At 40.8% G+C, this 26,115-nt stretch overlaps 1 protein-coding gene across 1 annotated transcript in view; it reads right to left on the bottom strand.

The window, feature by feature from the left end:
- Positions 1-1,183: 1,183 nt before the first annotated feature.
- Positions 1,184-26,115, bottom strand: part of LOC128685070 (uncharacterized) — a 58,308-nt gene continuing 33,376 nt past the window's right edge. Inside the window, exons 3-5 of the mRNA XM_070102757.1 lie at positions 6,693-6,843; positions 5,409-5,491; positions 1,184-1,709 (exon numbers count right to left, since the gene is read on the bottom strand). Coding sequence (XP_069958858.1) covers positions 1,350-1,709; positions 5,409-5,491; positions 6,693-6,843 — 594 coding nt within the window. The 3' untranslated portion in view covers positions 1,184-1,349. The remainder of the gene's footprint in view (positions 1,710-5,408; positions 5,492-6,692; positions 6,844-26,115) is intronic.

The following is a 26,115-nucleotide window of genomic DNA, read 5'->3' as shown; positions in this document are numbered from 1 at the left end:
TTTTTCACAGTGGTATTTTACATATTGAGATATCACCTGTTTATTGTGATCTTATATATATTTTGCATCTTGTATCGCTTGTTTGCTATCTCTTGCATATATATATATTATATATATATATATATATATATATATATATATATATATATATATATATATATATATATATATATATATATATATATATATATATATATGTATATATACTTGGGGCGTATTTAAACAATCGGTTTAAAACAAGATTTATTATTAACTGGACACATTAAAGCTCTTACAATCCACCTTACTGGGTTGTCCCATTGACCAGTCACAGGATGTTGCACAAAACACAATTACACAGTGTTCAAAAAAGTAACAACACAGCGTGTTTAGAAAAGTATCAACACAGGGTGTTCAAAACGTAATGATACAGGGTGTTTAAAAAGAAAAGCAACCTATACTGTGACCAATTGTTTTTCTTTCTGTTTCAGCAATCATCACATTGAAAAATTCGCTTTTTTTTAAGTAACACTGTTTAGAACATACTTATTCATTCTTAATATTATTATTATCAAATTTGATTATCTCCCATTCCCATGGAGATGCGTGAAGCCTACAGATTTAGCGCTTCCCTATGAATATTATAATAATTTCGAAGGTTCCCGAATAGATATTACAAACATTACCCAGTACAGTGGATGCTCAAGACACTTCAGATTCTCTGCTGCTGCAGCCTCGCTGTGAGAGTAGCATGTCAACCACGCGATTTGTGGTCGGAGGTTCGAGTCCTCAACACGCCTTCCACTGAATGACCCACGCCTTGTGTAAGCATTTATATTTAATTTAAGATGCTTCAGAGCCGTTCCACAAGAACCAAAGGTCTACAAAAACTCTTCATGTTGCCTCTAGTTATTTCTTTACATCCTGTCGTAGCGCCCCAAACAATGAAGCTTGAAGCTCTTTGCAAACTGGTAGGTATTATAGTACTACCAAGATGCACGTTATATTTTTAATAGCACCTGACACCCAAAACTAATAATTCACCTTATAACTAGATAAAGTTTAAAGCAATCATCTTATTTACACTTAGAGAACACTTTGCAGTCTTCGCTATTTGTTTCACCAAAAAGCAAACAGGTTTATTAAGACTATGCTCAAAGTGATTTTGTATAGCAATATCAAAACAGCATTTCGTACAGCAATATCAAAATAATATCTCGCACAGCAATATCAAAATAATATCTCGTACAGCAATATCAAAATAATATCTCGCACAGCAATATCAAAATAATATCTCGTACAGCAGTATTAAAAATGTATCAAGTGTAATCCTCAATGTTTCTGGCTTCGTCACCTTCTGCGGCTGGTCATCATATTTTGACGCCGAGGCCTGTGGGCAGAGGTGACTTCTTGTTAGTCAGGAGTTGGTGCGGGCTGTAAGCTGGAGGCAGCTCCTGCGTCTCCCCAGGACTAGCATAGGGACTCTCGCAGTACATACGGGTGTGTGTGTAGGTGGAGGGTACGAGCACAGGCACTAGAGCTTCCTTCTTAATGAGCCTGGAGTAGGATCTCACGACGAGGCAACAGTAGGTGCAGACAACGATAGCCAGGACAGAGGCGAGAAGGTCGAGAGTGCGATGCTGCAGTGCAGCACGGACTCCAGACCACACCACAGCAGCCATCACTACCACAGACAGCACCAACCACGGCACCAACAGTCCTCCACGCTCCTGCACAACAGAAGTTTAATAGAGTAACAGCCTTTGCCAACTAGTGAGAGTAACGACTCTCGTTACAGCAGCTGAGGTTTCGATTCCCGGCTGATGAAAATAAATATAGTATTACACAAGAAAGGGCTGTGAAATAGAGGCAGACCAACTCCATGAACACTGCTTCAGAATGTTTTTACTACTAATAATAATAATAATAATAAAAATAATAATCGTAAGTAGTAATAATATTCATAATTACTGCTAATAATGATTAACATAAAAAATGTAAAATGAGATATTAATTATAAAAATATGGATTGCATAAATTATAAATTTAGAGTAGATAATAAATTGTTAAAACTTAATTGGAATAAGCAATCTATTATCAATAGTTCAATTAGAAACAGCTTGTGCAGTAAGATATATATAAATGATATAAGCAAGGCTACATTAAAGGCAAAAATGAGAGACAATTTTTTAAGGTTTAAAGCTCTTTAAGAAAGGCTTCTGGGACGCTAGTGAGGAGCTCTTGATCCAAGGAATTTGGTATGTCTTCTTACTTCTTGATTGCCTCCCATTTTCCGAAGCGCTGTATGACCTCTAAAGGTTTAGCGCCACCCCTTGAAAGTAATAACATTATTATTATTATTATTATTATTATTATTATTATTATAATCAAGGGGGAAGCGCTAAATCCGTACGATTATACAGCGCCCAGGGGGGGATGTGGAAGGCATTCAGGCTTAATTCGGGGAACTGGAGAACAGATCCAATTCCCTAAATCAAGAGCCCCTCACCAACATCAAGGAACCTTCCATGAGGGGGAAAGTAATAACAATAATGAATTATGTAACTAGGTTAGAATCCTATCGACCAGACGAGGGTCAATAAGTGACATTGGCACTTTAATCTCTTAAATATGTATCAACGTAAACTCCAAGAGTATATATTTCAGATATACGTCTTCCAGTGTATATTCTTTCAACACACCGGCCATATCCCACCGAGGCGGGGTGGCCCAAAAGAAAAAACGAAAGTTTCTCCTTTTACATTTAGTAATATATACTACAGCAGAAGGGGTTACTAGCCCCTTGCCCCTGGCATTATAGTCGCCTCTTACAACACGCATGGCTTACGGAGGAAGAATTCTGTTCCACTTCCCCATGGAGATAAGAGGAAATAAACAAGAGCAAGAACTAGAAAGAAAATAGCAGAAAACCCAGAGGGGTGTGTGTATATATATGTTTGTACATGTGTGTGTAGTGTGACCTAAGTGTAAGTAGAAGTAGCAAGATGTACCTGTAATCTTGCATATTTATGAGACAGACAAAAGACACCAGAAATCCTACCATCATGTGAAACAATTACAGGCTTTCCATTCACACTCACTTGGCAGGACGGTAGTACCTCCCTGGGTGGTTGCTGTCTACCAACCTACTACCTACTATATATATATATATATATATATATATATATATATATATATATATATATATATATATATATATATATATATATATATATATATATATATATGCAAATAGATCACAGTAAACAGGTGATTTCAGAATATGCAAAATAACCACTGTGAAAGAATAGAGAAATTCCAAGCGCTTTCGTGACTACTCACATTATCAGGGAACAATAAAAGTAATGCATCAAAGGAAGGCATATAAAGGGTCTAGACCACACCTCACTATCACATCCCACAACAAAGCAACACCTGACAAGCAACTCATAAGAAAGAGAACACTTCAGCAGGCCTGCTGCAGTGTTCATTGCAGTTTTGACAATAATATTTCCTTCTGTTTATATAAATTAGATCCATTTATAATTATTAGAATTTGGGAAGGATTTAATAATACATTGGACAAATAATATATCTTAAAATTCTTAATTCTTGGGTAGAATAGTTTGTTTGTGGGTTGCATGAAGGACCTGTCTAGTTTGGTCAGCGGGCCTGCTGCAATGTTCTCTTTCTTATGTATGTATGTATATATATATATATATATATATATATATATATATATATATATATATATATATATATATATATATATATATATATATATATATATAAATTTATTTATATATATATATATTATATATATACAAATATATATATATATATATTATATATATATACAAATATATATATATACAAATATATATATATATATATATATATATATATATATGTGTGGGTGTGTGTTTGTGTGTGTGTGTGTGTGTGTGTGTGTGTGTGTGTGTGTGTGTGTGTGTGTGTGTGTGTGTGTGTATAACAGCCTGTAGTTTTCGACCTCAGTCTGATGAGGATCTTATACCGAGATACAATTTGAAGATTATATAACAAAAATGTTAAGCAGTTTATAACGAAAACTTCAAAATAAGCTGTAAAGAATAATTTAATAAGAGGTACTGCAAGAATAAAAAGCTCTTGGAATCATTACAGAAAACGTTCCACTCCTCCAATTACCAGAAATGTAAACAAGCTAGAAATGAATTTACGAATATAAGATATGAAGAAATCATTTTTTAAATGGGGAATAGCATCAGCAGGCGTACCCTGCAGCGCTGCCTACCCTGGTTTCTTGTATTGGCATATTCGCTCTGTTCCACGCACGCACTACATAACCATGATCCTGAAAATCATCTCAATCACTTGTAAACACGGAAGCCAAAGTCATGTAGTTGTGTTAAACAACGCTAGCTGGTTTGGTTGACCGTTGTGGGCTGTGGTTGTGTGATGTCTCAGGGGAGGGTTGGCTGGTGGAAGGTTACCTAGTTTTAGGAACGTTCTTCTAAGCCAGAGCCTCCCAAGGCCACAGCTACCTCATATTATATTGGTTACATATCATGGTTCCTTGTGAGTGTGTATTCATTCCTATAGTTGAAAAAGTACTCAGTATTCACTACTTCACCTTTACTCTCTCTTCACATATGAATAGTTTGTGTTTGACTGCTGTATAGCCCTTGTGGCTTAGCGCTTCTTTTTGATTATAATAATAATTGTGTTTGACTTACTGTATATGTACGTACTGCCAGGACTAACATTCAATAATAGAAGAAAATTGAAGGTAGGAAGCAGTGGTAGTGATCACAGTACTACTGAGGTTAATATCACGTCTGTCTCGCAATTAGCGGACGGAGGATCGAGGTTCGAGGTTCTGACCTGAGGATAGGTGAGAATGGGAAGGAAGAGGGAGGGGAGGGATGGAAAATTGGAAGAGGTTGGAAGGGTGGAGCAGGAGCATCGAGCGTCCACCAGCACTATATTTAAATGACCTAAAAGGTTTTAATTTAATAAGATTTCATGTTAACTGAGGCTTAAGAACATCTCGCTCAAGGATGCTGTATAGCCCTTGTGGCTTAGCGCTTCTTTTTGATTATAATAATAATAATAATAATCGCTCAAGGATACTGGTATGTAAGGAAGCATTCCGAGCTTTTTGGATTGCTGTAAAAAACAAGAGTTAAACAAACATCTAAAAGAAAGAAACGCCACAATAACATGGCTGGAACAGTTCACAAATAAGCTTCATTTTATAGTCGAAACTTTAGACTACGTTTCGGTCTGTCCTGGATCATTATCAAGTCACACGAGGTCGAGTAAAAAATGCCAAGCATGGGCTAGTAGGTCTACGGAAGTGTTCCTCTAATATTATTATGTTAATAAGTCAACCCGTTTCCTTGCAAAGAGGGTCAAGGCCTTCTTACCTTAACTGCACCGACGATGAGCAGGACTGAGAAAGTGAGGAAGAGCATCCACACGCTCACCTGGATGTACACGAAGATTCGAGCTGAGGAGTAGATATACATAGTCAATTACACACAGAGAAACATGAAAATGTACTGCTTATACGTACACAAATTATGTGCGCGTGAGCGCTCGAGTGCGTGTGTGTTCGTGTGCTTGTAGTGTGTGGGAGGATTTTGATTCTGTGTAGTGTGTACGTAGTAGGTTTGTGATTTTTTTTTTGTTACTTTACAGACTTTTAAAGATATCTTGTTAATAAAAATAACATGCTAGATATATTAAGGAAGTTTCCTAAATTTGCTTGTAACAGATAAATGAACTGTATATATAAATTCAAACGCACTCCTGTTAACACTTCTGGGGCCTAGTGTTTCCATAGGCTCTTGCACTAACGTGCAAAGGATGGATGTGGAGTGCACAATAAACTAGCCACTTCGGTGGCAAAATCAAAAAATCTAGAGCGTTAGAAAGCTCGTTAGTCTTACTTTCTGTGTTATAAATAAATTTATAAATGATTAGTTTTTGTGCTTATTTACGAACATTCTAATTTTTTTTGACGTACGTTTGTAAGCATTATTCTCATAATACTAATACTGTTATTAAACAATATTTCTAGCCTGTAATCTAATGTTAAAATAAGGAGATTTTTTTTATTACAAGTAGCCTTATATGCTAAAATTTTGAAAACATTGGTTAATTAACTAATCTTAGTTATTTTTATGTCTTAGCGAAATTTACTGGCTAATTATAGTTCACGAAATATCACGATTATAGGAAACTCAGGACAGAACTCAACATATTAACTTAGTTCTGTGTTGTTCCTGAAGCTGGTCACAGCCGTGGCCTGGTCACAGCCGTGGCCTGGTCACAGCCGTGGCCTGGTCACAGCTGTGGCCTGGACACAGCCGTGGCCTGGTCACAGCCGTGGCCTGGCCACAGACTGGGCCGAGGGGCGTTGACCCCCGGAACCCTCTCCAGGTAAACTAATCTCCAAGTAGCGTACTACAGACAATATTAAGAAAAGACCCATTTTGTAGAACAAGCTTTTATTGGAACAAGTCTCACTCTCCGAGAGCATTCTTAAGTCAAGCTGAAGGAAGAATATATTAGTCGATTTGTTCATACCATACCGAAAAAAAAATTGCTCTAATGTTATTCCTTTCCCGTCCTGCTGGAAGGCCGTTGGTAAAGGATATCTGCAGAAAGCAGTGTATTTAATGATTGATGATGAAAGCAACTCTGACCTGCCAAGAGCGTGGAGGTGTCGGACAGGTCATGACAAGTAGGCAGGATCCCCAGCAGATCACGCGCCAGACCTACCCTGCAGGCGGCGACGTGCTCCTCTAAAGTAACTGCTACAGCGCCGTACACCACCGTCAGGACACACGCACTGATCTGCCGTAGGAAAAAAAGGTTAGGGTCATGCCCTCGTAACCTAACCTGCACAGCTAGAAAAAAAAAAGCGAAACACATACATTGTTACGTATCTTCATTAAGGTATTAAGGAGACGTCTCGCACATCAGGGCGGGCTTCATCAACGCGACGGTCTGGAGTTTTACGACTCCCTGTTCGCGAGTTCTAACCCCACCTGTGGTATGTTTTGATTGCAATCGTGTCATTACGATTCCCTGAGGCACTCATTAAAATCCCTGGAGGGCGAGACTTTTCAAAATAAACCTACGTATCGTTTAAAACATGTCTTTCATATATTTCTCTACAATATTTACCTTGTGTTTCACTCGCTGTGTACAACATCATTCAAGAGGGAGACTAGCAGATAGCGAGAGACGACACGGGAAATCAGAGACACGTTAATAAAGGCGACACATGAGGAATCAGAGACAGGAAAATACAGACGATTAATGGTGAATCAGAGATTCATAAATACAGGATACAAATGGTGAATCAGAGATACGTTAATAAAGACTACAAATGGGAATCAGAGACGCATTAATGAATGCGACACATTGAGAATCAGAGAGTAGTAAACAGACGACGTGTCGCCCGCTCTGAAAACTTGTCAAATACCTGTCAGGTGTAGAAATTAGTTACAACTGCAATGTTTGGAAACTTTTAGTATGAGACGTTTCGCTCAGAAGAGCTTTATCATAGCAATAATAAATTTCCTGATGAGATAAACATATGCTAAGGAATACACATTTGTCTAACGCATATACCTATCGTAAACAGGTAAACAAAGGCAGGAGGTGCCAACATGGAGGCGAACAGGGGCAGGTGCCAACATGGAAGTGAACAGGGACAGGTGCCAACATAAAGGTGAACAGGGACAGGATGTGCCAACATGGAGGTGAACAGGAGCAGGTATCACCATGGAGATAAACAAATCAAGAGGTGCAAATGTAGAGGTGAACAGGGGCAGGTACCAACATAAAGGTGAACAGGGGCAGGTCCAACATAAAGGTGAACAGGGGCAGGAGGTGCCAACTTGGAAGCGAACAGGGACAGGAGATGCCACCATGGATGTGAACAGGGGCAGAAGGTGCCAACACAAGAATATAAGAAAGGAGGATCACTGCAGCAGGCCTGTTGGCCCATACTAGGCAGGTCCTTTACAATCCACATGGAGGTAAATAGGGGCGAGGATGGTCAAGAGAAGATTAGGGAGCAACTAGGGAAAAGGGATGCTTCCCTCTCTCTTTTTTAGGTTACTCTTCTCTCCCTCTCTACCTTTCCTCTCTCTCTCTGTAACTTCCCATTCTCCCTCTGTACCTTCCCTTTCTTCCTCACTACCTTCCCTTTCTCCCTCTCTGCCTTACCTTTCTCCCTTTCTTCCTTCCCTCACTCTCGTCTCTTTCTCTCCCACACGCTTCCTTCATTACTGGTCCTTCTGTTGGCACCCTCCTATTCCTCTTCCTTTTCTCCTTCCACCACTTCTTCCTCTTCCTCCTCTTAATAATGTAAGGGACCTGGGAGTAGTAATGTCTGAGGATCTCACTTTCAAGGATCACAACAGTGCCACGATCGCACGTGCAAAGAAAATGATAGGATGGATAATGAGAACTTTCAAAACGAGAGATGCCAAGCCCATGATGATCCTTTTCAAATCACTTGTTCTCTCTAGGTTGGAATACTGCTGTACATTAACATCTCCATACAAAGCAGGTGAAATCGCAGATCTAGAGAGTGTACAGAGATCCTTTACTGCACGTATAAGTTCTGTCAAGCACCTTAACTACTGGGAACGCTTGGAAGCACTTGACTTGTACTCGTTGGAACGCAGGAGGGAGAGATATATCATAATCTACACTTGGAAAATCTTGGAAGGAATGGTCCCAAATCTGCACACAGAAATCACTCCCTACGAAAGTAAAAGACTGGGCAGGCGATGCAAAATGCCGCCAATAAAAAGTAGGGGCGCCATTGGTACACTAAGAGAAAACACCATAAGTGTCCTTCTCCTCCTCTTCCTCCACCTCCTCCTCTTTTTCTTCCTCCACCTCCTCATTTTTTTCCTCTTCCTCCTAGTCCTCTTCTTTCTAGTCCTCTTCCTCCTAGTCCTCCTCCCAGTCCTCCTCCTAGTCCTCCTCCTCCTAGTCATCTTCTTTCTAGTCCTCTTCCTCCAAGTTCCCTTCCTCCTAGTCCCCCTTCTTTTAGTCCTCCTTCTTTTAGACCTCCTCGTCCTAGTCCTCTTCCTCCTAGTTCTCTTCCTCCTAGTCCTCCTCCTTTTAGTCCTCCTCGTCCTAGTCCTCTTCCTCCTAGTCCTCCTCCTTTTAGTCCTCCTCGTCCTAGTCCTCTTCCTCCTAGTCCTCTTCCTCCTAGTCCGCTTACTCCTAGTCCTCTTCCTCCTAGTCCTTCTCCTAGTCCTTTTCCTCCTAATCCTCTTCCTCCTAGTCCTCCTCCTCCTCCTAGTCTCCTCCTCCTCCTAGTCCTCCTCCTCCTCCTCCTCCTAGTCCTTCTCCTCCTAGTTCTCCTCCTAGTTCTCCTCCTAGTCCTCCTCCTCCTAGTCCTCCTCCTCCTCCTCCTCCTCCTCCTAATCCTCTTCCTCCTAGTCCTCCTCCTCCTAGTCTCCTCCTCCTCCTAGTCCTCCTCCTCCTCCTAGTCCTCCTCCTCCTCCTCCTCCTCCTCCTCCTAGTTCTCCTCCTAGTCCTCCTCCTCCTAGTTCTCCTCCTAGTCCTCCTCCTCCTAGTCCCCCTCCTAGTCGTCCTCCTCCACCTCCTCCTCCTCCTCTGGTGTTCTCATCTATTCCTTCACTTGACATTCTCTCACTCTTCGCTGCCAGGGTTCTCTTGTTGCTTCTTCCATTTCTTATTCTTCCTTATTGCTTCTTCTGTGCGTACTTACATTGTCATTTCAATTATACCCAATTATACCCAATTTGCATAGTCTATAATCTGTTCTATAACTCCCTTTCTCTCTCTCTCTCTCTCTCTCTCTCTCTCTCTCTCTCTCTCTCTCTCTCTCTCTCTCTCTCTCTCTCTCTCTCTCTCTCTCTCTCTCTCTCTCTCTCTCTCTCTCTCTCTCCCTGATGTTAGCTGAGCCACAAGTTAAGGGTCGCCACACGACGCACTATACGCTGCCTTGAAGGACGACCTTCTCACCAGACAAGAACCTGACCACCGTCCCGCTGGGAAATTAACCGACATGTGAGAGACTTATTTGGGTTCCTGACTCTCTCTCCCACACTCTTCATTGCTTATGTTTTTTTATAATGCTTTTCTTAATTATCTTCATTAGATACACAGCATTGTATGGATACCTCTCCCTAAACCTTAGGGAAGCTTTTTGCTACACTGGACCACAACACCCTGCATCGTAAATTAGAAGATACTTAAGTCCTATCTTAACAGCAGGCACCAGTGTGTCTGCATCGAGGACATAACCTCGTCAACTCGGCTTATCGACGTAGGAGTGCCTCAGGGCAGTGTTCTTGGCCCTCTGCTTTTCCTCGTATACATCAATGAGCGTGCCAATGCATCACAATTACTTGAATCTGTTTTGTCTGCAATTGACAATTTTTGTCATCTCCCATTCAAATCCGAATTCTCTCAATAACACTGCTAATGAGGAGCTCATTAAGGTATCTACCTGGATGACAACCAATAAACTCACTCTTAATATTGCCATGTCCTTCTACAATCTACATGATGTCTAGGAACTGAGCTGCAAATGTCCAACTAAATATAATAATTAACGGCCTTTCCATTGTAAGACAAACTGAGGAAAATTTCTTAAGTCTGTACTTTGTAAATTAAAGTTCAATGCTCACATCCTCCACATAACTAAGGTCTACAGATCAGTAAGCATCGTCTCTAAGATACATTACTCTGTACCTCAAACAGTACTACTTACTTCGTACTACTGTCTAATCTATCCTTACCTCACCTATGGTATTTGTACCTTGGAATCCACTACAGCAACTCACCTAAAATCAATAATAGCTCAACAAAAAGGGAGCTGTACGAACGATAGCCCGAACTAGTTCCATACAACAATATACTCTCCCAATCTTCAAAAATTTAAACTTAATATAAGAACATAAGAAGAACATAAGAACGAAGGAACACTGCAGAAGGCCTACTGGCCCATGCGAGGCAGGTCCAAGTCTCCTACCGGCTTAAGCCAATGCACCCAACCTAGTCAGGTCAGGTCACATTGACTTAAGGGAGGAACACGGCAACCGACCTGTTAGCACAAGCTATCAGGTCTAACTCACACCCACCCACATCTACTCATGTATTTATCCAACCTATTTTTAAAGCTACACAACGTTCTGGCCTCTATAACGGTACTTGGGAGTTTGTTCCACTCATCCACAACTCTATTACCAAACCAGTACTTTCCTATATCCTTCCTGAATCTGAATTTTTCCAACTTAAAACCATTGCTGCGAGTCCTGTCTAGGCTAGATATTTTCAGCACACTATTTACATCCCCTTTATTTATTCCTGTCTTCCATTTATACACCTCAATCATATCCCCCCTAATTCTACGTCTTTCTAGAGAGTGCAGTTTCAGGGCCCTTAGTCTATCCTCATAGGGAAGGTTTCTGATACATGGGATCATCTTTGTCATCCTCCTTTGTACATTTTCCAGAGAATTTATATCCATTCTGTAATACGGTGACCAAAACTGTGCAGCATAATCTAAATGAGGCCTAACCAAGGATGTATAGAGTTGAAGAACAACCTGAGGACTCCTATTATTTATGCTTCTTGATATGAAGCCAAGGATTCTATTAGCTTTATTGCGAACACTTATGCACTGTTGTCTTGGTTTCAGATTACTGCTAACCAGAACTCCTAAATCTTTTTCGCAATCCGTAATATTAAGATCTACATTATTTAGTTTATATGTGGCATGGTTATTGTCCTGCCCAACATTTAGAACTTTGCATTTGTCTATATTAAACTGCATCTGCCACTTCTCCGACCACTGCATCAGTCTATTCAAATCTTCCTGGAGTGCTCGAATGTCCTCGTCAGAATGAATTCGACGGCCTATTTTGGTGTCATCGGCAAACTTGCCGATGTCGCTCTTTATGCCCTCATCTATGTCGTTTATGTAGATTGTGAACAGCAGGGGGCCCAACACTGACCCCTGTGGAACACCGCTCGTGACGCTTCCCCACTCTGATTTCTCCCCATTTATGCAAACTCTCTGCTGCCTATTTGTCAACCATGCCTCTATCCAGGAAAAAATTTCTCCTCCTATTCCATGTGCTTTAATTTTCCTCAATAGTCTCTGATGTGGGACCCTGTCAAAAGCCTTACTGAAGTCCATATACACAATATCATATTCATTACCATGATCTACCTCCTCAAATACCTTAGTGAAAAAAGTTAATAAATTCGTAAGGCAGGAACGCCCCTTTGTAAAACCATGCTGAGATTCGTTGATTAATTTATGCTTTTCAAGATGGCTACGAACTGCCTCGGCAATTATTGATTCCATAAATTTTCCCACTATGGAGGTTAGGCTTATTGGTCTATAGTTCGAAGCTAAGGACCTGTCACCTGTTTTGAAAATAGGTATCACATTTGCCATTTTCCACTTATCTGGCACCATGCCAGTTTGTAGTGATATGTTGAAAAGATTAGCCAAAGGTGTGCTAAGCTCCTCTTTACATTCCTTTAGAACCCTTGCATACAGTTCATCAGGGCCTGGGGATTTGTTAGGTTTTAATTTATCTATTTGCCTAAGGACCATGTCACTTGTGACCCTAATAGTGCACAGTTTATTATCGTCCTGTTCTACATAATTTATCATTACTGGAATATCGCTGGTATCCTCCTGTGTAAAAACTGAGAGGAAGTATGTGTTAAAAATTCTACACATTTCCTTATCACTGTCAGTGAGCTGACCCGAGGAACTTTTGAGTGGTCCTATCTTGTCCCTGATCTTACTTCTGTATACCTGAAAGAATCCTTTTGGGTTAGTCTTCGATTCTTTTGCAACTTTAACCTCATAATCTCTTTTTGCTTTTCTAATTCCCTTTTTTATTTCTCTCTTTAACTGAATATATCGATTTCTTAATTGCCCCTCTCCTCTTTTGATTTGCCTATATATGCCTCTCTTTTGACCAATCAGATATTTTAATCTATTGTTCATCCATTTAGGATCATTTTTGTTTGATCTGATTTCCCTATTTGGAACATAAGGATTCGCTCATCCTTCTATGCATGCTATATGTACACAACAGTCAATTCTAATATAAACCCTACTTTTAAATTCTTCCTTCATAGTTGCAACAAAACTCAAGCATAACACAAAAAAATCCTTTTGATACCCCCCTTCCGTGTCCAACTCAATCTGAGTAAAGTCTCACTGCGAACAAAAGGCTTTAAAATCAGGAACTCTCTGCCTGAAGTTTCCATAGGTTCCCTGTCTACCAGTCGCTTTAAACCTTCTGTTAAAAAGCACCTTCTTATTTTAATGTGATACTGACTGCAATATACTATGTTTCAACAAATCCTTAAAGCTGCTGTTTTCATCCAATTCTTTCCTTGTTCTTCGTCCAGCTTTCTTTCAACTTTCTTATATAATTATTAGATGCATTTACAATCTCACCAAACACTATTTTGTATTATAATTTGAGAAACTAGTTACTAATACCACTCACTCTGCTAAACTTCACGATTATATCTTCTTATTGTGATTTTTATTATAAGTTAACTGAGTAAATTTGAAGTTCTGTACAGACGCCCCCAACTTACGAGCAAGTTACGTTCCAGAAGGCTGCTCGTATCTTGAATTATTCGTAAGTCGTTATTTTGCAATTTTTCTCTTGTTACGATTATTATTATTGTTTTTAATATTATCATTATTATTATTGTTCTCTCTCTGTGCCATTGTTCGTTGAAAACTTAAAGACAATACTGTACAATATCAGTAATGTACGTTTCTTAATACTAAAGCATAGTTTATTAATAAATATTGTAATAAGAAACTGCTTACCTTTTTATTTGGTACAATAAACTTGAGGTGATGTCTGTTCGTATGTCCAAATGTTCGTAACTCGAATGTTCGTAAGTGGGGTAGCGTCTGCATAGTATAGGCAAAGTTTTATCCGAGATACTATGAATTCTTTGGGAGCTGAGTTAATTGTATATCCTGGGCAGAAATACTGAAATTTAGATTAGTATCTGTATTTATATTTGAACAACAATTCGTGATAACCTCCACAAACATCATAGAGAATTGTCTCACTAAAAACTTCCAATAAATTGATCTTGCAAAAAAAAAAAATCTATCATTTATAAGTTTGTTGTAAGGCTACCCGATGTTCTACATAACCAGGCGGTTTCCATAAAGCAGATCAATAATGTCACCTTTCCCGAATCAACTGTCAACCATGTTTTGCAAAAATTAAAGCGTGTCATTTATGATTATCATTTTATCAGAACTTGAAAAAAATTTCAGTAACTAGCTCTCGAGTTTTCCAACAGAAATGGAGATTCATTATTCCAGATTTGCCTTCCAGTAGGACTGGAGTTTCCTTTCACTAGATATGACTTACAGCAGGATTGAAGTTTTCTTACACTACATTTCTCTGTCACACTGTTGAACATTGTGGAAGAGCGTGGCCATATTTCATGTGGTTCTAGCTGCATATTAACTATGTCACTGAATGTGCACCAGAGTGTATCTCTTATTGTATATGCACTGGGAGGTATATACTTCAGTGTATATACACCGAGAAAATGTGCATTTATATACACCGAGACGTGTATTTCTCAATGTTTATAAGCCGACAGCTCTGTGTGGCCATTACAGGATTAACAAACGGTTTTAATAAAATAACAATAATAACAATAATAATAATAATAATAATAATGATAATAATAATAATAATAATGTCAATGATAATACACGATGAGGTATATATCTCAGTACACTGAATATTCACCGAGAGGTATATGTATATCTCTTATACATTGGGAGGTATTTAATTTAATCTATTTTTTTTAGAAATTAAAAATATTCTTGATATTAATGAGAAGGTGAATTATAGGAATGATGGCCCACGTGCAGTCAAGAGAGTTTAAACCAAAAAAGCAAACCACTAACCATGTTCATGTTTGATATGGTTTGGGAAGGCAATCTCCATCTTACGTCACTGGAAGACAGACAATGGCAAGAGAAGACAAGTGAGAATAAAGACAATGGTGGAAGAAGATCCTTTCAATATGACGTTTCGTATAAGACCAGGCTTTATTAAGTTTTTTGGTATGTGAATGTGTGTGTGTGTGTGTGTGTGTGTGTGTGTGTGTGTGTGTGTGTGTGTGTGTGTGTGTGTGTGTGTGTGTGTGTGTGTGTGTGTGTGTGTGTCTGTACTCACCTAATTGTGGTTACAGAGGTCAAGTCACAGCTCCTGGCCCCCGCCTCTTCACTGGCCATCACTTGACCCACTCTCTCCTTGCCCTTGTGTGTGTGTGTGTGTGTGTGTGTGTGTGTGTGTGTGTGTGTGTGTGTGTGTGTGTGTGCTCACCTGTATTTAGTTGCGGGGGTCGATCCTGCGTTTGTGAGTGTGTGAGAGAGAGAAAGATCAGTCGTAGTAGCTAGCCTGATCAGCTTTCAGAGTATTAGTACTAGCAGCACGCAGGCCAAGCTAAGCACCAGAGTCCATCTGATAATGAAGTGTATGGAGGAGCATATGATTATCACAAGGAACTTAAAACGTAATTATGAAAGTGTTTGGTGATAGTTAAGTGTTGATATTATATTCACAATGATTCAGCTCATATAATTCTTTTTGGAATAAAATCCGGTTACGCTGTGGTTATATAATAGTGAAGCTCACGGCCAGTAAGTAAACAAGACACACACTGCCTCAACTGATAGTCCTGGTGGGCATTACGTCCTGACTACAAAATGTCACAACCCGCATTGTGTGTTATTTACTGGCCGCTTCAGACAAAGCAAGTGTAGCGAGTATAATGTCATTGGCACACATCAGGTGATGAAACATGAGCATTATTGAACTCCGATCTAACCTAATGTAAATTCCGAGCAAACCAGCCCTTCCTTCCTCCCTTCCTCCCTTCCTCCCTCCCTCTCTTCCTCCCTCCCTCTCTTCCTCCCTCCCTTCCTTCCTCCCTCTCTTTTCACTCCACAAGAAGGGAACCCAGACATTACTCACCCTTAAGGAATATCCAGACTGTGAGACTGAATCCTTTATAAAGTCAGTATTAACCAAATTATATACTGAGAATTCGTCGCTAAGTTACCCTAGTTGGAAGAACAACCCCCTCCAGGTGAAACATTAAATACCCATTAAATACTCTCTCTCCCTTATATATATATATATATATATATATATATATATATATATATATATATATATATATATATATATATATATATATATATATATATATATATATATATATATATGTCGTGCCGAATATGTAAAACTGGTCAATTAGCAAGAACTCATTTAAAATTAAGTCCTTTCCAAAATTTTCTCTTATACGTTTATAGATATATTTTTTTCATTAATGTTAATGTAAAATTTTTAATTTTGCTCCAAAAGAATCTTAGAAAACTTACGTAACCTTATTGTAACAAGAACAATTTATTTTAGCCTAACCCAACTAAATATATTTTAGATTTGTTTACAATAATTTAATACTAAATAAACACAATGAAACATATTTTTTTCGTTAAGTTCAGAATGATTTTGCCGAAATTATTGCATACACAAATTTTCACTTGTCCTATATGGCAAGATGAGCGTTGCTATTTAAGCCAAGATCGCAAGTTCTGCCTATTCGGCACGACATATATATATATATATATATATATATATATATATATATATATATATATATATATATACATATATATATAAACGTGTAAGAGAAAATTTTAGAAAGAGTTCTTGCTCATTGACCAACTTTACCTATTCGGCACGACATATATATGTGTGTACTCACCTAATTGTGGTTGCAGGGGTCGAGACTCAGCTCCTGGCCCCGCCTCTTCACTGATCGCTACTAGGTCCTCTCCCTCTCTGCTTCCTGAGCTTTGTCATACCTCATCTTAAAACTATGTATGGTTCCTGCCTCCACTACTTCACTTGCTAGGCTATTCCACTTGCTGACAACTCTATGACTGAAGAAATACTTCCTAACGTCCCTGTGACTCGTCTGAGTTTTCAGCTTCCAGTTGTGACCCCTTGTCCCTGTGTCCCCTCTCTGGAACATCCTATCTCTGTCCACCTTGTCTATTCCCCGCAGTATCTTGTATGTCGTTATCATGTCTCCCCTGACCCTTCTGTCCTCCAGTGTCGTCAGTCCGATTTCCCTTAACCTTTCCTCGTACGACATTCCCTTGAGCTCTGGGACTAGCCTTGTTCCAAACCTTTGTACTTTCTCTAACTTCTTGACGTGCTTGACCAGGTGTGGGTTCCAGACTGGTGCTGCATACTCCAGTATGGGCCTAACATACGCAGTGTACAGTGTCTTGAACGATTCCTTATTAAGGTATCGGAATGCTATTCTCAGGTTTGCCAGGCGCCCGTATGCTGCAGCGGTTATTTGGTTGATGTGTGCCTCCGGTGATGTGCTCGGTGTTATGGTCACCCCAAGGTCTTTCTCCCTGAGTGAGGTCTGTAGTCTTTGTCCACCTAGCCTATAGTCTGTCTGCGGTCTTCTTTGCCCCTCCCCAATCTTCATGACTTTGCATTTGGCTGGATTGAATTCGAGAAGCCAGTTACTGGACCACATGTCCAGCCTGTCCAGGTCTCTTTGCAGTCCTGCCTCATCCTCGTCGGATTTAATTCTTCTCATCAACTTCACGTCATCTGCAAACAGGGACACTTCAGAGTCTATTCCTTCCATCATGTCGTTCACATATATCAAAAATAGCACTGGTCCTAGAACTGACCCCTGTGGGACCCCGCTCGTAACAGGCGCCCACTGTGATACCTCTTCACGTACCATGACTCGTTGCTGCCTCCCTGTCAGGTATTCCCTTATCCATTGCAGTGCCCTCCCTTTTACATGCGCCTGATCCTCCAGCTTCTGCACTAATCTCTTGTGGGGAACTGTGTCAAAGGCCTTCCTGCAGTCTAGGAAAACGCAATCTACCCACCCCTCTCTCTCGTGTCTTACTTCTGTTACCTTGTCATAAAACTCCAGGAGGTTTGTGATACAAGATTTGCCTTCCATGAACCCATGCTGATTTTCATTTATAATCTTGTTCCTTTCCATGTGTTCGACCACTCTCCTCCTGATAATCTTCTCCATGACTTTGCACACAATACATGTCAGAGAGACAGGTCTGTAGTTTAGTGCCTCGTTTCTGTTTCCTTTCTTAAATATGGGGACTACATTAGCTGTCTTCCATTTCTCAGGTAGTTGCCCAGTTTCAAGGGATGTGTTGAAGATTGTGGTTAGAGGCACGCACAGCATCTCTGCTCCTTCTCTAAGGACCCATGGGGAGATGTCCGGTCCCATCGCCTTTGAGGTGTCAAGGTCACTTAAGAGCTTCTTCACCTCCTCCTCAGTTGTTCGTATGTCATCCAACACTTGTTGGTATATTCCCTCTTGATGTTCCCTTCTGTGCTGTCTTCCCACAGCCCTTCCTGTCTCTACTGTAAAAACTTCCTTAAATCTCCTGTTCAGCTCCTCACATACCTCCTGATCATTTCTTGTGAGTTCTCCACCTTCTGTCCTTAATCTGATCACCTGGTCTTTGACTGTTGTCTTCCTCCTGATGTGGCTATACAACAGTTTCGGGTCAGTCTTGATTCTCGATGCTATGTCATTTTCATACTGTCGTTGGGCCTCCCTCCTTACCTGTGCATACTCATTCCTGGCTCTGCGGCTGATCTCCCTATTTTCGTGTGTTCTCTGCCTTCTGTACTTTTTCCATTCTCTATTGCATTTTGTTTTTGCCTCCTTACACCGTCGGGTAAACCAGGGGCTCGTTCTGGTCTTCCCGTTGTTACTGTTGCCCTTGGGAATAAACCTTTCCACTGCCTCCTTGCATTTTGTTGTTACATATTCCATCATTTCATTTACTGGCTTTCCTGCCAGTTCTCTGTCCCACTGGACCTCCCGCAGGAAGTTCTTCAACCCTATGTAGTCCCCTCTTTTATAGTCAGGCTTTTCCCATTCAACTCCTGTTATTCTCTCCACTTGCATCTCTACTATGTATTCAAAGCGCAGAACCACGTGGTCGCTAGCTCCTAGGGGACTCTCATACTTGATGTCCTCAATGTCTGAGCTGCCCAGGGTGAACACAAGGTCCAATCTTGCTGGTTCATCCTCCCCTCTCACTCTGGTAGTGTCCTTAACATGTTGGTGCATGAGGTTTTTCAGCACCACGTCCAACATCCTGGCTCTCCATGTTTCGGGACCCCCATGTGGCTCCAGGTTTTCCCAGTCAATCTCCCTGTGGTTGAAATCCCCCATAACCAGCAACTTTGCTCTGCTGGAGTGAGCTCTTCTTGCCACCTCAGCAAGTGTGTCCACCATTGCTCTGTTGCTCTCTTCATATTCCTCTCTTGGCCTCCTGCAGTTCTGTGGTGGATTATACATCACTGCAATGACCACTTTGTGTTCCCCAGACTGAAGTGTACCTGCTATGTAGTCTCTTTCTCCCGTCTCATCTTTGCCTTCCATTTTCTCGAATTTCCATCTGTTTTTTATGAGCAGAGCAACCCCACCTCCCCCCCTGCCCCTTCTATCTTTCCTCATGATCTGGTATCCTGGTGGGAAGATTGCATCTGTTATTGTCTCCGTGAGTTTTGTTTCTGTAACTGCTATGATGTCTGGGGACTTCTCATTGATTCTTCCTTGCCATTCCTCATGTTTATTCGTTAATCCATCTCCATTTGTGTACCAAACCTTCAACTTCTGTTCTAATACTGTAACTGTGGTGCGGGGGGTGGAAACAGAGGGATCGGTGTGTGATGGTTGGTTTGGATTGTTCAGTTGCCTTGGGGGTGTCGTGGCTGGAGTCCTTCTGCAGGTGTTTCTGGGGGGTGCATTTGTCCTTCCATTTGATCCTGGGTTATTCTGCTCTCCTTTTTCATTTCCTCCCATTTCTCCTTTCGTTTTTGAACTCTCTCTTTCATTGTCTTCCTTTCGTCCTGTGTTCTGTCTCGATCGAGGTACACACTCCGGAACTCCTGCTTGCCTCTCAGCCGTGCCTTCTCCTGCAGGATCATGGTTCGTGTTGATTCTGCCTTGAAAATTACTTTGAGAGGCCGATTCCTTTTCCTTGTGAACCACCCAATTCTCCGAAAATTTGCCAACTGGGTCATGTCCCCATCGCCTATCACCTTCATGATATCTTCAATCGCTTTTTTCTCCTCCTGCTTTCTTTCATCATAAGTTTCCCCTTTAGCTTCATCTAGCCCATAGACAAACACGGATCTCTCCCTTTCCACCTCCCACTGTGACTCCCATTGCATCCTCTGATGTGTTTTAGTTCCTTCCCGTGGAGTGTTCCTTCCTTCAGTCCCTTCCCTAGTTATGGCCCGTATGCTTCTTGGTTTGTCCTTCCTGCTCACCTGTTCCTGGCCCCCACAGGTATCTGGTAAGGTCCTTGCACATGTCCTAGTTCCTTCTATGTCTTCCAACCTCTCATTCTGTCCTAGTGTGCTCCCTGTCTTTGTTTTGGCCCCATGTGGGTTTGACAGGACCTCTGCATACAGTTTAGTTTCCATGCTTCCTTCAGACCTGTTGTCTGCGTTTGATGTAGCCATTGCCGATGCTACTTCTATAATATCTTTGTCTCTGTGCTGTGTGTGTGTGTGTGTGTGTGTGTGTGTGTGTGTGTGTGTGTGTGTGTGTGTGTGTGTGTGTGTGTGTGTGTGTGTGTGTGTGTGTGTGTGTGTGTGTGTGTACGCAAAATAACCACAGAAAAAATAATGATATTCCCAGCGCTTTCGTGATTTAATACTACCACTGACTCAGAAGTCACTGCTGGTACACACAAACCCACCAGTCACGGCTGGTACGCACAAACCCACCAGTCATTGCTGGTGCACACAAACACAACAGTCACTACAGGTACACACACACACACACGCACACACACATACACACACACAGCAGTCACTGCAGGTACACACAAACACAGCAGCCAGGTCGATATATGCACCACGCTGGTGACCCAGGCAGTCACGAGCTGGAGGCTGGAGAGTGTTGAGAAGGGGGAAAGGCAGAAAGGTGAGAGGCAGAAGGAGAGCACCAGAAGTGGAAGAGGTAGAAGGGGGAGAGGCAAATGGGGAAGAGGCAGAAGGGGAAGAGGCAGCTGATTAGAGGCAGAAGGGCGAGGGGCAGAATGAAGAGACAGAAGCGGGAGAGGCAGAAGGGAAAGAGGCAGAAGGGGAGAAACAGAAGGGGTGAGGCAGAAAGGGAAGAGGTAGAAGAGGGAGAGGAAGAAGAGAGAGATGCAGAAGGTGTAAAGGAAGAAGAGAAGAGGCAGAAGAGGAAGAGTTAGAAAGTGGAGAAGCAAAATTCAATAAAACTGCCTCAGCAACTCTGCAGTCTCAGGCAAAAATGGGGAAAAAATAAGATACCAAGTTAGAGAAATAGTAAGTATATCAGTGAAAATTTCTTTGAAATGTATTGAACGACATTGAACATCATTGTAAACTTTATTTGTCAAATGTATGAAACACCCTCTGATATACTGCACTGCTTCGTGAAACTTGTTTACTGGACCTTCAGATATTAATGTTGAGGGTTATGGTGAAAACAGGTCGCAAGAATTACTGGGGGCAAGCGTTTTGCCTAAGGCAAAACGCTTGTAAACAATTTTGTTCTTCTGCGGGTTGACAAGCATTCTAAAATATCTCCGGTGGGTCAGTGCATGAGAGAGTCGAGAACCAAACAATATGGCTTATTGAGGAAAGTATTGTGCTTATAACGTTTGAGACACAAGAGACATCTTCAGTGTTACTGTGTCCTTCCTCTTCCTCCTTTCCCCGATGATTTCCTCATTGCCCTAATGAAATCTCCCAGCTCAGGCTGACAGATTTCAACACTACATGATCCCTGTCCTGCGTGAATATGACAGGGCAACTTAGCTCTTGTTCCCACTGTATAACTATAGTACAGAATTGGTTGGTAGCACACTGATGATGTGCCCAATTTTGTTTAAAACAAAAGACGACGAACCAGGAAGAACAGAGATAAACTGGGAAAAAGAGATTAAGGTAGTTATTTGGTTGAATGGAAGATATAAGGAGAATGGAAGAGGAACATATGCATTTAGAGGAAGGTGTAGGTCATTTCTTTAGAGGGGCGGTGGAACTCTCTTGAGTGTCAGATGGTCACACGGGAACTCATGTTCCAGATAAGCCTTAATACATAGCAGCGTTATGCTCGTGATGCCCCGTCTTCAGTGTATGTAGTAGCTACGTGATCAGAGCTGTGAAAGTGGCGTTTCATTTTTAGGTTTTGAACCTACGGGTGCAGAAGTATTGCTTGTTGTGTCTCATCTACAGTTTTCAGTCTCTCACGAGCAGATGGCTTCCACACGCATAAATCATAAATACGTGTATCAGTGCATATACTTATATGTGTGCGCTCGTTATGTGTATCACGTATGCACTCATATGCATTAAACTGTAGCAACTTACCTCTTCATTGACGTCCTTGCCACGATACTAGCACCACAGGATGGTCAGTTACAGGTGCACACGCACATGTTTATTGCAAATTCACAACTAACCCCCAATTAGGAGAGAAAACTTGCTAAAGCAACGTCTCTGAAATTATGGGCTGTGAATTACTGAAGCCACGGTATCATGACTTATTCCTCATATATTGCAATTGCAAACTTCCGAGGAACAATACCTCCCTATGCCATTATTTTCAACACTTTAACTTAAATGTTTTCTTCACACGTCTCTTCCCAAGAAAAACCAGAACCGAAGCAGTCCACATTATATTAAACATTCATCAAGCTATTACCTGGACTGCGACAGCAGACGTCGTAATGATTTTAAACAGATGATTTACAAGAAAACAGGAAGGGGGAGACGGGAAGAAATTTCATTCACATTTAGTGGAAATGCTTCGAAAATTTTGTCTGATCGAAAATAGTTTTAGCGAGATTGTGTAAACAATACAGCAAAGGTCGTTGCTGTATGACCCTAGTGGGTTTAGCGCTTAGTTCTGATTATAATAATGTAAAGGTCGTTTCAGAATAAGTAATTTTAGTACATGTAGTTTCACCTTAAGTAGGGAGATGCACTGTGTGTTTCACAATTTCTAAAGTGTTGTCTTCCCTCAAGCCTTGATGCCGGTTAGGGGCTCTTGATCCAGGGACTTATCATCTAACTGGATCGAACCTAAATGTCTCCACTTCCACAGGCGTTACATGAGCTCTATGGGTTTAGCACTTTCTCCTCGTTAAAAAATACAAATTGTATAAATATTTTCTCTTCTATTTGATATTCAGTGTAAGAATATTGTAGTTCAAACATCTGGCGGAGGCAGGTTTAACTTGTATCAGATATTTAGTGTCTCATTCATTCCTAACGAGGAACCTCATTCTGAATGACAAACTCAAAGCATAAGATAATAATATCTAGATCCTCAGTCGTTCTTAATAAGGATCCCAGAGCACTAGATAATAGTATCAGATTCTTCATTCTTTTAATTTGGAACACAAAACACAACATAATAATACGTATCTAGTTTATAATTCTTTCCTAATAAGGAACACAGGATTATGATATTTAGTTAATCGTTCTTTCTTCATGAGGAACGCAGAATATAAGATAACAATATATAGATCCTCATTCTTTCTTAATGAGGAGCCCAGAACACCAGAGCGAGCGAACCCGTTCGGTATTGTTGCGTTCTCTCCTTGAGAGCACAAACGCTTCCTTGATCACTTCTACGAATAATTTCGAGTGAGGAGGGAGAAAAAAGGCAACATCAGTACAAACCCTCTGTTCATTTGGCTATAAATAACCCATGAGGAAGACAAGCTTTAATCTGATTCCTTTTAATTTTTTTTTTTTTTTTTTTTTTTGTAGGAGAGAAATTAAGGTGGAGCCTCAGGAGAGGTGGGTTTGTCCCTGGAGATATGTGGCGGTGTTATGGTTAGCCAATGTGTGTTGTTGTCCCGCCCTCCCTCCCACCCTCCCGTACACCATCCCTCCATCATTAACACCCATTCGCTCTCCCTCCAAATATCCCTCTCTCTCTCTTCATCTAACGCCTGTTGCATCCTAAGAGATGGTAATTCCCATACAATAGTAACTCCAGCTCTGCTGGAAGAATCTTTGAAGCTTCAGTAGCTGCTGAACTCTGAGTAGAATGGTTGACGATATCCTCATTGTCCTGCTGAAGTCTCGCAGCGGAGTCCAAGAGATTTCAACAATATAACATCTGCCCAATGTGATGGAATATGAATGAGAAATACAGCTAATTTGTGTACCCGATTTTAAACTATCGTACAGAATAGGGAAGCAGCGCATTGGTCGTGTATCTAGTTTTGCTAAACAAAACGAAAAACTTGTTACTGAATGCTCCTGTAACATCGCTTGACATGTTTCTGCACCTGAGGGCACTAGCGATACATGTATGTATTTAAATATGTATGTAAATAAATCATAAATACGCACATAAATTATAATTATACACACATGAATATGTATGTGTGTTTGTGTGTAGTAGTTACTAGTTGTCAAAGACGCTTGTCGATAGATACTTAGCCTGATTAAGTAAGAAAGTTTATTCAGGTATACACAAATACAGCTACAATGATTATCATACATAGTAGCATATGTGTAGAGAACCTAGGATAACCCCAGAAACGTCAGGCAGTGTAACATTTCCATCCGGAGTCCCTGATAATTTTTTTTTGTGTGTATATATAATTTATATGTACATTATATATAATACAATGAAGATACGATATTAGTACACGTTTTCACGAGTATAAGGCTCACGTTGCAACTAAGAGTGGTAAAACTTGCGATACTGGAAGCAAACCCGACAGTGACAGGTCCGCATTTCACGGAGACGGGGAGGAGGTGCCTTGATGCTAGTGAAGGGCTTTTAATTCAAGATATTGGAGACACTCACCCTCATCCTTTGTTAAAGCCTGACTATCCTCGATTACATTTGGCTCTAGCGTTTTCACAGGAATAATAATAATTATAATAATAATAATAGATGCAGACCAGTGGCCCAAGTCACTTGTAACATAGGAACCTTCAACGTAGTCTGTTATCCCTTGCATTTATCTCTTTGCAACCTGAAACATATCATATTATAAATTGCCTACTGCAAAAGGCAATGAATGTTGAGGGCTTGACCTTAACTGGCAGCTGACCTGGACACGAATAATGGACAACAAACTGGGACACGAACTGTGTAGTATAATTTCGCAGAGGCACCATACTACAAAAAAAAAAAATTGGCAGTTTATTTAAAAAAATCGGCGATGAAAATCCTGCTCTGCTCAAAACTCGTGTAAATCATTGAGGTGCTGGCGGTGCACTGCTAACAATGAACGCTAAAAACAACCTACGTGCTTAGGAGTTCAGATTTATAGGAACCGAACGTTTGAAAGCCTCAGTCGAAAAGCCTTGAGACGAGCGGGTTTAAGGATTCAGTAAGGAGTGAAACAGTACGTAAATATCTTACGTACGAGAGCGTTATAATAAGGTTGGTAGAATTATTGACAATGTGTTAGATAAAAGGACACATGTTCAACTAATGTGACATTTTATTGTGGCGACGTTTCACTCCTCAAGCCTTGACTGCTTGACAAAGCTCCTGGAGAGCGAAACGTTGCCTCAATAAAACATCACATTAGTTGCACTTGTGTCCTCTTACCTAACATACGAGTGAGTTGGGTGTAGGACGCTGCCTTTAATAAGGCACGTGTCAGTACGTATATATTGTTGTAGACGTGCTTGGCCTGCCTCTTGCAGTGTGTCAGCACTCAACACAGGCCTCTGGTGATGTGTAATGATGCAATCCCTGACTTCAGCTTGTGGTGATCGTGTGATAACACACACACACACACACACACACACACACACACACACACACACACACACACACACACACACACACACACACACACACACATAAAGAATCAAAGAGGAAAAGCCACACATAAATGAGTTAACAATACAAGGCCAGATTAAACATAAGAAAGAAATATTAGAGAAAAGTTAAGGACCCTCGCTACCACCACCACCCTCGCTACCACCATCA

Source organism: Cherax quadricarinatus, chromosome 1 (genome assembly GCF_038502225.1).
Source record: "Cherax quadricarinatus isolate ZL_2023a chromosome 1, ASM3850222v1, whole genome shotgun sequence".
Taxonomy (NCBI): Eukaryota; Metazoa; Arthropoda; class Malacostraca; order Decapoda; family Parastacidae; genus Cherax; species Cherax quadricarinatus.
The sequence above is the reverse complement of the archived record's forward strand: the minus strand, read 5'-3'. Positions and strand labels throughout refer to the sequence as shown.